This window comes from Denticeps clupeoides, chromosome 9 (genome assembly GCF_900700375.1).
Source record: "Denticeps clupeoides chromosome 9, fDenClu1.1, whole genome shotgun sequence".
Classification (NCBI taxonomy): Eukaryota; Metazoa; Chordata; class Actinopteri; order Clupeiformes; family Denticipitidae; genus Denticeps; species Denticeps clupeoides.
In genome coordinates, this window is record NC_041715.1 from 4,957,130 (window position 1) to 4,973,611 (window position 16,482).

General features: G+C 48.7%; 1 protein-coding gene across 3 annotated transcripts in view; it reads right to left on the reverse strand.

Moving 5' to 3' along the window:
* Positions 1 to 225: 225 nt before the first annotated feature.
* The window catches only part of tanc1b (tetratricopeptide repeat, ankyrin repeat and coiled-coil containing 1b), a 114,958-nt gene continuing 98,701 nt past the window's right edge, over positions 226 to 16,482 (reverse strand). The window contains exons 16-27 of one of the 3 annotated variants that reach the window (XM_028990694.1): positions 13,904 to 14,140; positions 13,244 to 13,429; positions 12,806 to 12,884; positions 6,869 to 7,002; positions 6,460 to 6,583; positions 6,193 to 6,368; positions 5,886 to 6,018; positions 4,670 to 4,705; positions 4,476 to 4,567; positions 3,530 to 3,676; positions 2,816 to 2,916; positions 226 to 2,681 (exon numbers count right to left, since the gene is read on the reverse strand). In XM_028990694.1, the coding sequence (XP_028846527.1) occupies positions 1,211 to 2,681; positions 2,816 to 2,916; positions 3,530 to 3,676; positions 4,476 to 4,567; positions 4,670 to 4,705; positions 5,886 to 6,018; positions 6,193 to 6,368; positions 6,460 to 6,583; positions 6,869 to 7,002; positions 12,806 to 12,884; positions 13,244 to 13,429; positions 13,904 to 14,140 (2,916 nt within the window). In that variant the 3' untranslated portion in view covers positions 226 to 1,210. Of the gene's footprint in view, positions 2,682 to 2,815; positions 2,917 to 3,529; positions 3,677 to 4,475; positions 4,568 to 4,669; positions 4,713 to 5,885; positions 6,019 to 6,192; positions 6,369 to 6,459; positions 6,584 to 6,868; positions 7,003 to 12,805; positions 12,885 to 13,243; positions 13,430 to 13,903; positions 14,141 to 16,482 lie in introns of all 3 variants that reach the window. The other 2 variants (XM_028990695.1, XM_028990696.1) reach the window with 2 other exon arrangements.

Consider the following 16,482-nt stretch of genomic DNA (forward strand, 5'->3'; position numbering starts at 1 on the left):
CTGGTTTGACGGAAAGTGTCTTACCTGCTAGGCTACTACCACCCTTCTATTAAAAATCGTAGAATGATATTTAAAGACTGAGATCATTGTGATGAGATATTGCTCCCAGTGTTCCTCTCAGCCAATTCCAGGTCAGAACTGTCGAAGTACATGAGATTAGGAATATCAATAACATCATATTGTACCATGTGTACTCCATCTTAAATAAAACAACATGTGCAGCGCTTTTATACAGCAGGACTTTTATTTTTCCCCTTGGTGAGTATGGTAATAATGCACCATTACAGTATGTGAATATGGATAATACAGCTCACATTACTGGAAACATTGCAACAATTGCAGGTAACATACATAGTAAAATAGATTTTATGGCCCCAATCCCAATATCTTTTTTAAAATAATTTGTATTTTAAACTCTTCATTATAAACTTTGACAGGCATGCACTTTCAACCCAAATTCTCTTTAGAGCTTATTATTGAAATCGTAAAATGTCTTAGTAGCTGTGCAAAAATAACTATATAAAATATATTGCTTTTACAATTACCAAGCCTTAGGCAATGTAAATAAATTAACCTAGACAGCAACGAGAAGCAGATACAGAGAGGGATTTTTTTTTTAAAACATTATAGATCAAATTTATATAATGTACAAACATACAAACAACGTACACCGCAAACATCTGAAACAAATAATAATAATAAAAAAAACGACAAAATAAAATTCCAAAATACATATCAGTTCAACAAATACACAAACCTTCACTTCAAAGAATGGCAAAAAATACTTTTTTAAAAATTATGTACACAGACAGAGGACACACCTCCTCTCATGAACAAAGGAATGCCCATCTCTCTCGCTCTCAAAAAAAAAGAAGAAAAGATGACTGCCCTACGTAATGCTATCCTTCCGAGGCATCAGCACCATGGACGTAGCACACACAACTGCCACCACTGTAGACATGGCCCATGCCCTTGCCCGGGCCTGGCGCTCATGAGTAAAGTGCCATCGCGTTTTCTAAATTTTTTTTTTTATTATTAAATCCCCCTCTCCGCCGACCCCGGATGACATCTCCAGCTTGGCTGGATCACAGCTAACAAGTGGTCCGGTAACAAGAGTCCCATTGTGCTCCAACTCGGCCTTGCAGTGGTGTAGAGTGGACACTCGGCAAATGAGCGAGAGTCAAAATTGCGGCAAGCGAAACGAACGCTCCTACACGTTGGACTCTATAAAGGATCGCTTTGGTTTCATCGACGCTACATGAATGGCGGGATTATCGTTGATTAAGCCGGGCTGCTTGGCCTTGCCGTCCATGTACGGATGCGGCAGGGCGGCGGCCGCCACGGACTCGCCGTAGCAGGTGGTGGCCGGGCAGAACTCCTTGGCGTGCGTTCCGTTGTGGAACCCCACCGCGGCACCCTGAGATGAGGCCCTGAGCGCTTCGTGGTACGGGCCCCCCGCCTTGGAGAAAGGCAGCAGCTCGCCGTGGCCCACCAGGCCCTCCGATGAGTGGCTCTGCCAGGTGCGCCCAGGGGGCAGGTGTCCCGGGAAGGGCTGCAGCTGCTGTGGTTGAAAGCGGGCCGTCTTGTCCATAACTCCCATAAAAGGCCGGGGCTTGTACTCGCCCCCGGCCGACCCCTGTTTACCCTTGTCGGCCGCGGCGGTGGAGGTCTTTGAACGGACGTCGGGCCCCTGGAGCTTGCCGCTGTCGGACAGGCTGCTGCTGGAGGCCAGGCTGCTGGTCGAGCTGGAGACCCTCATGCTGCCAGCCTGGGAGCCCGAAGTGGACGCTGTGCTGGTGCCGGATGGATCCTTCCAGGTTGATCCAGGACCTCCCGGCGCAGACCCAGTTGACGCCAAGGCATCCAGAGAGGACACCGACTGGGCGGAGAGCCTGCTGGTGCCGTATGGATCGATTTTGAAGTGATGGTAACCAGGACCCAGGGGAGCTGCAGGCACTGACCGGCGCTCATTGTAGGTGGACCCTGGCTCATTGGCAGGAGGTGGAAGAGGACTGATGTCGATGCCAGGCCCTGCTTTAAGGGAGCTGGAGATGTGGCGGCTTGGCAGTGGGCTAGAGGGTCCATACGGAGGTTGGGATTTCTGTCCAGATCGCGTGGCTGTCTGGAGGGAGTTCATGTGCTGGTTGGTTTTGACAATCTGTGCTTGCTTGCTGGATTGGATGAGGGGACCTGGTTGGGCGATGGTCTCCCGTTGGTACTTGTGGCTCGGCCTGCTGGGGGGCGATGGAGGCCGGGCACCATGCTGAGAGTGGGTCCGTGACTCTGGCATTGTCTGGACGAGTGGGTACGCACCCTGGGACCAGTGATCAGCTCTTGGGTCGTGCTTTGACGGCTCTTCCTCCTCAATGTCCTTCAGGCACGGTGCATTCTTGTTGCCATCCAAGGTCCTACCAAGACTGTGGTCGGCCGAATCGTCGTCTTCATCCTCCTCCTCCTCCTCTTCTTCCCCTTCCTCTTCCCGCTCCCGCTCATGGTCCGAGTCCTGACCCTCTGCCTCCGCCGCTGTCGCAGCCTGGTTGGCCACAGTGTGCTGCTTGTTCTGGGCTCTTTGCATCTGTTTGCATTCCTCCTCCACCCGCGCCAGCAGCCGCCGGATTTCACGGTTGTTGGGACAGAGCTTCGAGGCCTCGTGCAGGTCGGCCAGAGCTGCTGTGAACTGCCTGGAGGACAACAAAGAAGCAGAGGGATGTCACGCTGGAGCCTGAACGCCACAACTACGTTCCCATTATTCAGCTGTGTGGGTCACCGCTAAGAAAATGTCCCTGACGTCCCGTGGTTAGGAAGAAAAGGGTACCTGCTGCTCCTCTTCGCCCTGGCCCTGGCGTAATAAGCCTCGTATGACTTCGGCTTCAGCTCCAAAGCCTTTGTTGCGAATTCCTCTGCCATGCCGAAATCCTGTGAGAAAAAGCACCGCTATGAAAGGCCAATGTGGCAGAGGACAACATTCGAGACAACATTTTCCATAAGCCCACGGTTCAGTAGGCAGCGGACCCGTAATCGGAAGGTTGCAGGTTCAAGTCCCACACCAACAAGGTGCCACTGAGCAAAGCACCGTCCCCACACACCTTTCATGGCCGCCCAACGCTCGCTAAGGGTGACGGGCTAAAAGCAGAGGACACGTTTCGTCGGCATTACTGCACGACCCGAATTTATTTCAGAATAAGACGTGCTCTAATGAAAATTTCAAACCTCCCCACTGTTTGCTCTGTTGCATTCTCATGCCTGTCCCCGTGTTGGTATGCTTCTGCAAATTTCCACTGACTAATTTCAGTGTAATTGCAGAGCTAATTGTTTCCAGATCCTGAATTGAGTTCATGTGCGGGACAAGCGCTGGGGTCACGCCCAACGTTATACAGCTGCCATCATTATACGTCTATTCTCTGGTTCCAAGGTTAGAAAGACATTTATAGTTCTGAGAGCCAATGAGGCATTTGGTATAATGTCAAGTGGGCTGTTTATATGACATTGGTCTCTTTTTCTTCAAAACATTCAGGGCTGAGGAACTCACGTTGGTTTTCCGACGGCATCGGGACAAGTTGAGGTAGAGGGAGACGCGCAGCTCCTTAAACGCCTTCAGCTCCTCACCATAACCTTCCCTGGGAAACTTTCTCAGAGCGTACTGGTACCTCTGAGCAGCCTCCTTCATCTTCCCTTTCTGAGGGAGTGAGAAAATAATGGTGAAAAAAAAGGAAGTGTAGAGAACAGAAGAAGTTTAAAAAGCATCCATTATTGTGCACAAGCATCGTTTCTTCCAGCCCACACATCCCTCATCCATCAGCGCTGTTCCACCTGAACGGGCCGTCCTTTCTGCTACAAAATTCCATTTTTTAAATGTCACAGATCAATCACGCCGCACAGCGCACCCACACCATCACTCATCCTCGCTGTCTCTGTATTGAGTGGCCTAGATGACAGTCATTTCATTTAAATTCCGCACCTTATTCCATTTGCACAGAGATCCGTGTGCAAATGTCCAAAGTACGAGGTCTTATTGAGACTTGACTATGGTAACACAAAGTGCAGGGAGGGATGCAAGGCTAATTCTGAACTTCATTTACATTTACAGCATTTACCAGACGCCCTTCAAGACGCCTACAATCAGTAGTTACAGGGACAGTCCCCCCTGGAGACACTCAGGGACACGATGGTAGTAGGTGGGATTTGAACCTGTGTCTTCTGGTTCATAGGCGAGTGTGTTACCCGCTAGGCTACTACCACCCGCGAATAAGATGCACTGCATGTTTGCTAATGTCGCATGGACTCATTTGCAACTTAAAGTACTGATGGTATTTGGGTTTGAGCTTCTAGAGGGACAGTCCCCCTGGAGACATTCAGTGTGCGCGAGTAGATTGGTCCTGGTGGGTGTTGTAGGGTGGGGTGGGGCTTAACACTTGACTATCCCTTATTGCGTACCACTTGATGGAGGAACCTGGAAGAACCCCCCGTGGCCTCACCTTGTACAGCAGGTTGCCCTCCTCCATCAGCTTCTGCAGCAGAATGATGAGGATGTCCGGTTTAGACGTGGCCATCGCCCAGGCTGCGTTACCTGGGAAACGAGAAGGGGCGCAGGGTCACAGCACATCGGCTCACCCCGCAGACACCTTGGGGTATTTCTTTTTACTATGAAATTGGTATGGAATAAAGTTACCTAAAGATTGTACCTGATCGATCATAAGGAGACGTTCTGTAGCCTTAAGAAGGTTTTTTTTTTTTTTTTTTTTTTTTTTGGAAAGCAGTTCAGAAGAAAAAGAAGAGTGAGTGAGAGCAGAAACTACGCAGCATGCAAAAGATAAGAGACAAAAAACAAACAAACAAGTAAAACGTGCCAAAATAAGAGTGAAACACGGACGATGGGAGGAAGGTCGTGCCCTCCGACGCACAAATTCATCTTCTCCACTTTCTAGTGACGTGCCACTTTAGGTATTGTGACAGAGAACAGATGCTGTCCTCGCATGCAATCCCTTATGAAGGTAGCGGTGGTCAATGAGGTGCTCTGTCTTGTGGCAGCTTTATCAGGACATAAAATACGCCGGGCGTCACTTAAGGGAGGAAAACGAATTCTAAAATTAACCGAAAACGGCAGTACGTCCCTCCGAAGGATCATGTGATCGGTACAGCTACACCGCCTCGTTGCCACATTCCACTGCATTAGGTCTGGTTAGGCACAATTAGACGTGTTCATTCCAACGGCATGTGAGGCGAGACGGAGACCGCGCTTTTCCCATTAACCTGACGTTATCAGCCTCCAATCTCAATGGGCCATCCAGCGACGCACACACACACACACACACACACACACAACAATCCTGCTTTTCATGGGGAAATTCCCTCAATCGGCGGGTAATCTGTCTGCATATTGGTTACGTTCTCGCCCCGGATTCACGCTGCCTGACTAACAGGATTTATGAAAGCCACGCCTTTTTGGGTGAGACGCTAAGCCCCTCTCATGACCCCCCCCCCCGTCTTTACTGGATAACCTGCCATAGATGTCTACTGATTCGTACAACGGGAGAGAGTTGATAATAATGCACCTCGTAATGTAACACAGGCTGTAAACATTTTACACACTGAAGGTTCCGGAATGCATTCCGAGATTTTTCATTTTGGTTCGCTCTGAACGATATAACAATATAACAATATATACTATTCTTATTCTGTCCTGTGCTATCATGGTGTTTTTAGGGCCACCAGAAAAAATACAATTATATTTTCATAAATTACAACTTTATAATAAAATTATAATAATATACAGATAAACAGTTACAATTATGTGTTTTTCCTTTCACTCTCTAACTGATAATCCCGGCAGACGCCACAATTCACGAGAGTCTAGGCCCGGGGAATATTAACCAAAGCGCTCGTACCCAGCTTGGCCCCTTTCTTCAGCAGCGTCACCACCACCGACGTGTTCCTGCAGCCGATGGCCCGGTCCAGCGGCCTCATCCCGCTGTAGTCCACGTGCTCGATCACCGCCCCGCGCTCCACCAGGTAATGCACCTGCGGCACAGGGACACGCCCACGGACCGTTTAGTGACCCTTTCTACAGAGAGGTGTCACCAGACGAATCACGGCAGTCGAGAAGCTTGTAAAGCATCCCCGTCATTATGGTAAATAGTGCTCAAGCGTGCGAGGACTCCAGCCTGGGAAGGTGTTCTGGAACGGAGGACTCACGATCTCGGCGTCGCCGTAGAAGGCTGCCAGGTCCAGCGGCGTCCGCCCATTCTTGTCTGTGTGGTCGATGACTGCGCCCTTCTCCACCAGGAACTGCACAACATTCTTGTGGCCTTTTAAGCACGCCCAGCTCAGGGGCGTTAACCCCTCCTTATCCGTGGACGTGAGAGAAGCCCCTGAGCACGGGCGCGGGACAATGGATCAGCAGACGTTCGGAAAGGCGCGCCATCGGTGACCGCGGGACACGCGAGGCCGAAGGCCACTCACCCTTTGACAGCAGGAAGTCGACTGTGCTGAGATGTCCCTCACAGGCGGCCACCATCAGCAGCGTCCGGCCCTGCTTATCACTCGCGTTCACGTCGGCACCGTGCTGCAGCAGCAAGTCTGCAATCTGAGGGAGAGCGCCAGTTAGTTCCACAGTTTCATTTGTCCCCCGGCGCCTGACAACCTTGTCTACTTTCCTCACTCAGAAGCAGGGATGAGAAAGCGTTGGAAGATGCACGAAATACTGTAATGGCCCCGAATATATTTTTTAAAATACATATGAAAACGTGCAAAATTTTGTAAAAAATGTTTTCATATTGTTAATTATTTTTCTTGCATTACCATCTTAAATTCATTTCTTTGAAATAAATAAACATTCAACGTTCCTGCCGATTACAAGCAATTGTCTCACCTGCCAGTGTCCCTGTCTCACCGCGCAGAAGAGTGGAGACACGCCCCTCCTGTTCACCTGATGCACCAGCGCCCCCTGCTCCAGCAGGAAGCTGCACACGTCCATCTTCCCCCTGCCCGCTGCAGCGGTCAGCGCTGAGGACACACACACACACACACACACACTGGGATCAGCCACTCCAGCCTCAAGACACAAACCCGGCAGGGAAGAGCATGGATGCCGACCGTCACCAATGGATACTGACAGCAGCATCTGACTTGAACACAAATATATTTCATCACTATTCGCTATTACAATTTACGTGTGCATTTTATAAATTTTATAACTAAATATTTTGCCAGTTGCTAAAAAGCTATTTATGAAAAAAAAAAAAAAACTGAAGGTCTGACCGACCAAAACTGCTTTATATTTCAAATCTGGGGTGTATGGCGATATGTTCAAAAATAAACTCTAATAACTCTGCTATTGTGTACTAATAAGGATCTGTATGTCGACAGGACATTTTTGGGGGAGTGGTGGCCTTGCGGTTAAGGAAGCGGCCCCGTAATCAGAAGGTTGCTGGTTCGAATCCCGATCCGCCAAGGTGCCACTGAGCAAAGCACCGTCCCCACACACTGCTCCACGGATGCCTGTCATGGCTGCCCACTGCTCACCAAGGGTGATGGGTTAAATGCAGAGGACAAATTTCACTGTGTGCACCGTGTGCTCTGCTGCTGTGTATCACATGTGACAATCACTTCACTTTCAATTTCACTTTCATTACCATATAGTCAGAAAGTCCGAACCCCACGCCAAAATAGATAAAGCCAGTTAAATTAAGACCCTGGCTGTTGGGTTTAACTCTTTTTTTTAACTACACCCCTGTGTTCAGCTGCAAATGGATTTTTTCATTAGTTGCTGGGCTACCAGTCTGCAGCGAACCATGAAAGTGAACCGCGGCGCCTAAAGACCGACCAGCTCCTCTCTGCCGAGTCTCACATTAGTCCCAAAGTATGAGGAGCTGCCCTGGGCTCATACGGGTTCACACAGGGTACAATATTAAACCTCCAGGTACAAAACTTTTCCTTTCAGTTGACTGTGCCTCAGAAGGCACAGGAGAGGTCCATTGCGATACCATGTTGTATCTTTAAAAGAACATGAATTATGAAAGTACATATTCGTACCCATGAACCTGCACCACAAAGAAATAATCCCAATTAACCCCAATGTACCAACAAAAAATGCATGTAAATTGTGAGATTGCATAATAGTGATAGAATGGATCATTTTTCCAACAGTGGCTGATGTTGATGTTTGTAAAAGTAATTTTTTCACAGCAGCAGAAAACCGAAAAAAAAAAAAAATCCACAGACACAGCAGCGTATATAACTCAGTGCCTGTCCTCGTCAGCTCCTCGTCCAGGCAATGGTCATCTCCAAACTCGACTACTGTAACTCTCTCCTGGCTGGAGCCTCTGCAGTCACCATAAAACCACTCCAGATGGTCCAAAATATGGCAGCCCGCCTCATCTTCAATCAGCCAAAATACACCCATGTTACACCTCTTCTTACCTCCCTCCACTGGCTCCCGGTAGCTGCTCGCATTGAGTTCAAATCCTTGATGCTTGCCTACAGGGCTGTAAATGGAACTGCGCCCTCCTACATCAACACACTACTACCTAGATACACTCCTACACGCTCTCTCAGATCGGCAAACGAAAGGAGACTAAAAATTCCTTCTTCACGGGGTCTCCGATTCCAATCATGTCTGTTCTCCGTTGTTGTCCCTGGCTGGTGGAACAACCTACCCTCCTCCACACGACTAGCCGAGACTATCATCACTTTTAAGAAGAAGGTGAAAACCCTCTTATTCCAAAAATATTACAGACAAATTTAACACATACACATGCATACACATTTAACAAACAAATACAAAATGTATAAATACATTATAATTTTTCTTAGTCTAGCACCCAACACTCTCCGAGCATGTTCTTCAATGACAAGTCTAAGCCTTATCAGGGCTCTTAGTTTGTATACTTGATATTCTATAGAAATCGAACGAGAATTGCTGGTGTCTTCCCATTGTAAGTCGCTTTGGATAAAAGCGTCTGCCAAATAAAGTAAAGTTGAAGGTTGCTGGTTCGAGCCCAGCCTCCCCACGTCTGTGGCTCCTTACGCAAGGTCTCGAGCCCCCCAGCTCCCTGGGCAACACAACCAGTGTGCTTTGCAGACCAACACTTCATACTTATATGTAAATAGAATTTTAAATTCCAGTCATGACAGGTACACAATTGTGCCTTAAATGCTACAGATGACTAAGGTACAAAAAAGTACCTGCGAGGACGGGTATTGTACTTCAGAAGGGTGCTGAACCAGCGACAAGCATCTGTACCCATATAGGTCCTCAGTGGTACTTCCATTTCCCTGTGTGTGCTGCAGCTCCTGCGAACGCCTGGAGAGCCACCATACTGAGCACCGATGGGCAGCGAAGATGGAATCAGTGAGATTAAAGGCTGTCAGAGACTTTCATCTTTTTTAGTTTGCTCCTTCAAGAGACAAAGAAATCAGAGTGAAAGCACCAAACCCACAGAAGCCACCGCACCGACCAACCAACAAATCAACCACTACCACAAAAGTTGTAAAAAGGGTTTCGCGCCTGTGCTAAAGCGCCACCTTCATCACATTCCCCTTTGCAAAAAAATATTAAAAAAATATTATAACAAATGAGCCAAAAACCAGACCTGACCCAAACGCGGGGTCCAGCGCCACCTTCATCACATTCCTCTTTGGAAAAATGATTAAAAAAAAAAGAGAACAAATGAGCCCAAACCATAGGGTGTTAGTAGCCTAGTGGGTAACACACTCGCCTATGAACCAGAAGACCCAGGTTCAAATCCCACTTACTACCATCGTGTCCCTGAGCAAGACACTTAACCCTGAGTTGCTCCAAGGTCACTGTCCCTGTCACTACTGACTGTAAGTTGCTCTGGATAAGGGCGTCTGGTAAATGCTGTAAATGTAAATGCAAACCAGACCTGACCCAAACGTGGGGTCCAGCACCACCTTCATCACGTTCCTCTATGGAACTCAAAGACAGAATATAAAAAAAAAATGAGGGCTCTCTAGTCCCGTTAACTGGCTTTTCTTTGCACATACTGCGTTAGCGCGTGGCCGCTAGACTTCAAAATGAATGGTAATTAGTCACGTACAAGTGAATGCGGAGTTAAATTAATGGGTGTAAGATAAGGGGGAAAAAAATGGATGAATGACCAGAAATAATGCTCCAGTATTAAGATAAAGACATTAAATGAAGTGAAAGTGTAGTGAATGTCACATGTGATACACAGCAGCACAGCACACGGTGCACACAGTGAAATGTGCCCTCTGATTTTAACCATCACCCTGAGTGAGCAGTGGGCAGCCATGACAGGCGCCCGGGGAGCAGTGTGTGGGGACGGTGCTTTTGCTCAGTGGCACCTTGGCCGATCGGGATTCGAACCGGCAACCGCTAGGCCACCACTGCCCCGACCGAGTCTAAATTGAAGGACACGCATGCTAATGAAAATAAATGTCCTCCATCTGTCTTTGGGTCAACACAAACGAAGTAAACGAGAAGTAAGTTTTGCCCAAGTCTGGAACACAGACGATCCCAAATCACTGTCACTGTCAGACACCAAGGCCCACCCGTCAACTGTGGACAGGAAGAGTCCTTCAGCGCCTGGCTCCGGGTCACGTCACGATCACCTCCTCCGCCAACAGGGAGCCGGCGCTCTGTGGCTTTTAATGTCAGACGTGTGACTCTCCCATCCGCTCCAGAAGCATGTTTTTACCACGTTATAAATAATCCACGAGGAATTAAACGTGGGCGCTCGCTGGGAGAGTTTATCATTCAAAAGGATTCTTGGCATAATTACAGTAGACAAAAGCAATATGAAAGCGGCCCGCTGGCTACCGTGCTTTTCTCTGTTGTGTGATTTATTGTCGGGTCAGCGATATTATTTATGCATGCGAGACAGATTCTGGGACTGCGGCGTGGTACAGGACCGGCGGACAAGTGCCGTCTCCGACTCCAAGCCCACTTAAGCTCGGCAGTTCTGTCCCTTTCTGTCCCCGGCAGCCCTTTCCAGCTGTACTCGGCTCCTGGGACGATGGGAGCTGCGACTCGCAGCTGCGTATGCATATTAAAATTTCTAAAAAACGCGACCGAACGGCGGCTTGAAGTCAGCGAGCTTGTGGCGGTTTTGAGTAGGCATTCGTCAGCGGGCGGTGGACAGACTACACCACGCGCCGAGCTGACCCCACACGAGGAGTAATGGGCGCCATTACCGAGCAGCGCGTTCCTGGCCGATGCGTTTACAGCCACAGCAGCGGGTGAACAATGGCGGCGCGTGACGCCTGCTGTGTCGGGATCCCCTAGACGCAATTACCGTAGACTACTCATGCCCCCGGTACACTGCGATGACAAGACGTGTCTGGGGTCTGGAACGTTCCAGGACGCCCGGAGGAGGAAATGCTACTGAGGCAGCAGTAAAGACGGTCCCTGCTCTAACAAAAAGCCAAACCCCGTCTTCACGCCGTTTGTTATCTGGATACCAACATTAATGGGCTGCAGGGCAACAGAAGATCACGACACTGCGAGATGTCCTCACAGTGACCACGCTGGACATAAATTAATAGATATTTCACCATTGTAACATTGCCTGTTCCTGCATGTCTCTTCCAGGTTCTCCAACGTCCATCGGCCAGGTCAGGTTCAAACTGGCTAAATTGGCCCCGCTGTTTGGGAGCAGAGCTCTGAATACAGAACTGAATACTGTATTAATTTTTTTTTTTAATTTAGCCAAAGTGTTTTTTTTGCTTAGATATAAGCTCCATGGTGCATGGTGGTAGTAGCCTAGTGGGTGACACACTCGCCTATGACCCAGAAGACCCAGATTCAAACTACCACTTACTACCATCGTGTCCCTGAGCAAGACACTTAACCCTGAATGTCTCCGGGGGGGGGGGGGGCTGTCCCTGTAACTACTTTTTGTAAGTCATTCTGGATAAGAGCGTCTGGTAAATGCTGTAAAAATGCATAAAAAGTGTGCGTAATGATTTTTACGCAGGATTAGTCTGTCTGCCTTAAACATTGGGCCTTCGACCGGGTGACTAATTGAATGTGTAAATAGACATAAAAAAATCATAGGAAATGTTGTTTTTTTCCCCCTCAAATGGCAGCAGAGTGGAGGAATTTTTCATAAAAATCTTTTATGCAGCCCAGGTCTCCTCACTGTGGAGGCCGGAACATCATGTTCATTTAAAGCTCTTTGTGTCTCATGCAGATGATACCAGAGGGTTCTTTATTCGTCCAGCTGTTCAACCTCATTTGACCAGACAATTGTTAGATCTTCTGAGACCTTCCATCTCCTGTAATGAACCTGGCTGGTGCCTGCTGTTCTCCTTTAGGTCCCCCGCTCCACTCACCAGTCATTTCGCCACGGTTGGGAGGGACATTCTCACTGTTACAAACTGTCCCTCTCGATAAGGCAGACAGGCACTGCTTCTCTGCTGGCCCTTAACTGATCGATGTCCCCATTTCCGATCGTTAGAAGGTATCGAGGCCGTACGCCCCTCCTCTCCCTCAGGTCCACTATGAGCTCCAGCCGGATGTCTCTAATGAAGTGAGATAAATGGTCAGTTCACATGCGCAGAGGAGGAGGAAACGGAGGCCGCCATTCCGAGGAGAAAAAGCTCTCGCCCAGGAGGGAGCTTCCATTACACTCCATCAAGACGGAAGTGTGCCGAGGCCGAGACTTTCTTCCAGGTAAGAGATGCATACCGGCGTAATTGTGACAGAATTTTGTGGCATTCAAGATCCCCGCCGAGGACGAAAAATGGCCCGGGAACATTTTCTAACTCAACAGAAGCCAATAAAGAGCCGCTTTGAAGCGGAACAAATCAGCCGGGAAGCTACCTGTCTCGCCCCACAGGGTGTCGTGTCCGTCAATCTGCACCACGAGCTCGTTGTGTAGCGCCAGCAAGCCTTTCACCACCTGCCAAACAAAAGGAAGTGGTTATTGAACACGTCATTAAGGAAATGCGGCGCGTGCGGCATGGGGAGGCGGGGCGGCCACAGCGGATCAATGCGACGCCGCCAGCGTGAGTTACGCTCCTGCGCTACGTGACAAATTAATCACCAGGCAAGTGCTGATGCGGGCAGGGGGGGAGCGGCTCTCCCCGTTTCCCCTTTGGCCTCTGGGCCGGGTCGATTGTGAGGGGGGGGGGGTGTGAGCACCAGTTAATGAAGCCACTGTGGAGGACCACGGTGGATCAATGGTCCAAAAACCTACTTACGAAGCACAGGGATGTGTCGAAACGCGGCGTATTTTTTTGGTTTGTTGGTATAGATCACCTGAGTGTGTCCCATGCTGGAGCCGGCGATGAAGCCCTGCTGGAGAGCCTTGTTCTTCAGGCCGCAGTCCTGCTGCCGCCCCTCGCTGCTCCACTCCAGCTCCAGCAGGTACTCGATGACCTCTGGGTGACCCCTCAGGGCAGCATGGACCAGGGCGCACTGACCACTCTTATCCACATGGTCCACCTTCATGAAACCAAATGGGGAAAAAAAGTTATATCTGAAGTAAGCACTGACATTGTCACATGCAAATTAAATACCACACTAGGTTCACATAAGCCTTGCTTAGGCATTTAAATCCAAATTTTTTATACAACAATGTCAACTTTTGTAAACTCAACCTTCCCTCTCATTACTCAGGAATAAATTTCCCTTGACGTGCATGTTCTCTCGCAATACATTTACATTTAAAGCATTACAATCAGTAGTTACAGGGACAGTCCCCCCCTGGAGACACTTAGAGTTGAGTGTCCTGCTCAGGGACACGATGGTAGTAAGTGGGGTTTGAACCTGGGTCTTCTGGTTCATAGGCGAGTGTGTTACCGACCCACTACCACCCACACAATATGTCACACTGCTGTATAAGAGCTCACTCATTCGCTGTTGAATTTTTGGGCCTTGGCGTGTGAAGATGTCGTGCTGCGGCGGTTCTGGACTGACCTTGGCCCCCCTCTTGCAGAGCAGGCTGACCAGGCCGTGGTGTCCGGCCGCCGCCGCGAAGCAGAGCGGGCTCATGCCGCTCTCAGACAACGCGTCCGCCTGCGCGCCGAACTCCAGCAGCAGAGAGGCCATCTCCAGGTGGCCCAGGTGCGACTGGACGCAGAGCACTGGCGCGTTGTTCAGCACCTCCGTACGGTAGTTCATGTTCGCCCCGCCCAGCATGAGCAGACGACTCACCTGCGGACATGCAAGATCAACTCAGATGTTCATAATATCCCCCTAAGATAATTTGTATTGTGTTGTCACTCTATTGAACTGCAGTCTAAGGGTATTTGAAAGTGAAGTCATTGTGAAACACTGCAGCACAGCACACGGTGCACACAGTGAAATTTGTCCTCTGCATTTAACCCATCACCCTGAGTGAGCAGTGGGCACCATGACAGGTGCCCGGGGAGCAGTGTGTGCTCGGGGAGCAGGATTCGAACCGGCAACCTTCTGATTACAAGGCTGCTTCCTAAACCGCTAGGCCACCACTGCCCCTGTTGTAAGATGGGAAATCCCAGGCCCATGGCATTTTATGCTTTTGTCTTTCATGAAGGTCCGACGCCTGTATCTTTGTCAAGCTGCGACGTCCCCCGAACAAGAGGTGTCGAAAGTCAGCAAATGACTTGAGCTGCACGACAAGACAAATCCTGCTTGGTCTGTGGGAACTTTTTGGGAGTCAAATGTATAAAAGAATTTTCTCTTGTGGGCTAAGGCTCTCTTCACTTCCTCCTCCATCGGAGCTGCCGCTCTGCAGCTTGGCTCCTGGCTTTTTAACTCAACTTCCTCTATCCCTCTTTCTCTTTTCTTTTATTTTGAGTTCTTCTGTAACGTCTGTACCACTTTTACAACAGTAATCTACTGGTGTTAATGAACTAGAAACTATTGTGCCATGCCTCTTTCACGGCAGGTTACATCAGATGAGTGTTTTTAAATACAGTGCGAGCATGAGTCTTTTTTTTTACAGTGTCCTCTGCATTTAACCCATCACCTCGGTGAGCAGTGGGCAGCCATGGAAGGTGCCAGGGGAGCAGTGTGGTGGGACGGTGCTTGTATTCAATTTCAACTCAGTGGCAACTTGGCAGTTTGGGATTTAAACCGGCAGCCTTCAGATTACGGCTCCATTTTCTTGCCCACTTGTGCCACTTTGCGTATTTGACGTATGAAGTAACGATAAGGAAATGATAAAGTAACGTGCATGAGAGCTGTCAATCGTCACAATTGGTTTCTCCCACTTTATACAGATAATGAGCAAGCGATTCTTTCATCTGTTTATTTATGTAAATCCTAAGGATGCCTTTGACCTTACCCTGGTCAACAGGCCTCGCACACAATGTCTAGTATAGCAATTTGAAATACGGGGTTACAAAATGACCTCAAAAATCCCGTTAATGGGCCTAAATGTCTTACCTACCTTACCAGGCTGGATTCACTCAGCCTCATTACCACACTGGAAAACCAGACTTAATTGGGGCCGAGCTGCAGCAGCGGGCCCATCTAATATATATTACATTTTTGTACCAGGTTATGCCACCTGAATCACTGCCATTTACTATTTATGGGCCCTGGGAGTGCAGGGATTGCAATTTAGTAATTCATTAAGTGGCACGGCGCACAACTGCGGCGTTGTGGCGTACATTAATCAGATTTTCCTTGGTCTCACTGATAAGGACATGCATAATAAATGACTAATCAGCGGACGCCGCAGGCTCTAGCGGGCGCAGAGAGCACAGGACAAGAACATTCGCAACAGAATAAATTACTACAAGCAAATCCTGAAGGATCGGAGCGACACCATTTTGTTCTTGCCTTTGTGGACGGTGTTACGCTCACAAAAGCAAGTTACATAAAGAGTTAGACAACAGAAGAAAAAAAAAAAGAGGAAGAAGAACCCTCTAGACGATTCAAGAATCAGCAAGAAGAGAACGTCTCCTGACTAATGAGAATGGCTGGGAAAGTAAGGGAAAGAATACATAATTCCTGCAGTTTTTTTTCCCTCTCACGCCGCGATTTTATAAAAAATAAATGCGTGTATGCCGCCACCATTAGCAGAGCCTTTTGCTGATTAAATTAGCGCGTATTCAAAAGCTCTCGGTGATTACTGGAGTCGCGGTGGATTCCGTTAATTGAACAGCACATATCTGAGATGGTGCCGGTCTGAATTAATGGCTGTAGTGTTGGCGGCATCATTCTGGCCCAGAGAGAGGCCTGCAGGAGCTCATTTAATTTCATCTGGCAATGTTGTTCATCAGAGCCGTGCTATGCGTGAGTCATTCGGGGGGAATAGTTTACTTTGTGCGCCAACTCCAACTCCACGTTTAACAGAAGCAGATAGGAAAAATCAAACATGAGATCAATAAGGGACGGTGAACGAGGTATCCGTAAGTAAATAGCACCGTATGGATTTATTATACTGTATCCCGACGTGCGCAGTGTAGGTTTGATGCATTTTTGGGATTATGCTGATTTGGCGTTATGAATGTTTGCAGTACCAGTAGTGCGGTGCAGGTGTTGATGCCGGGAATGGATATGTCTGC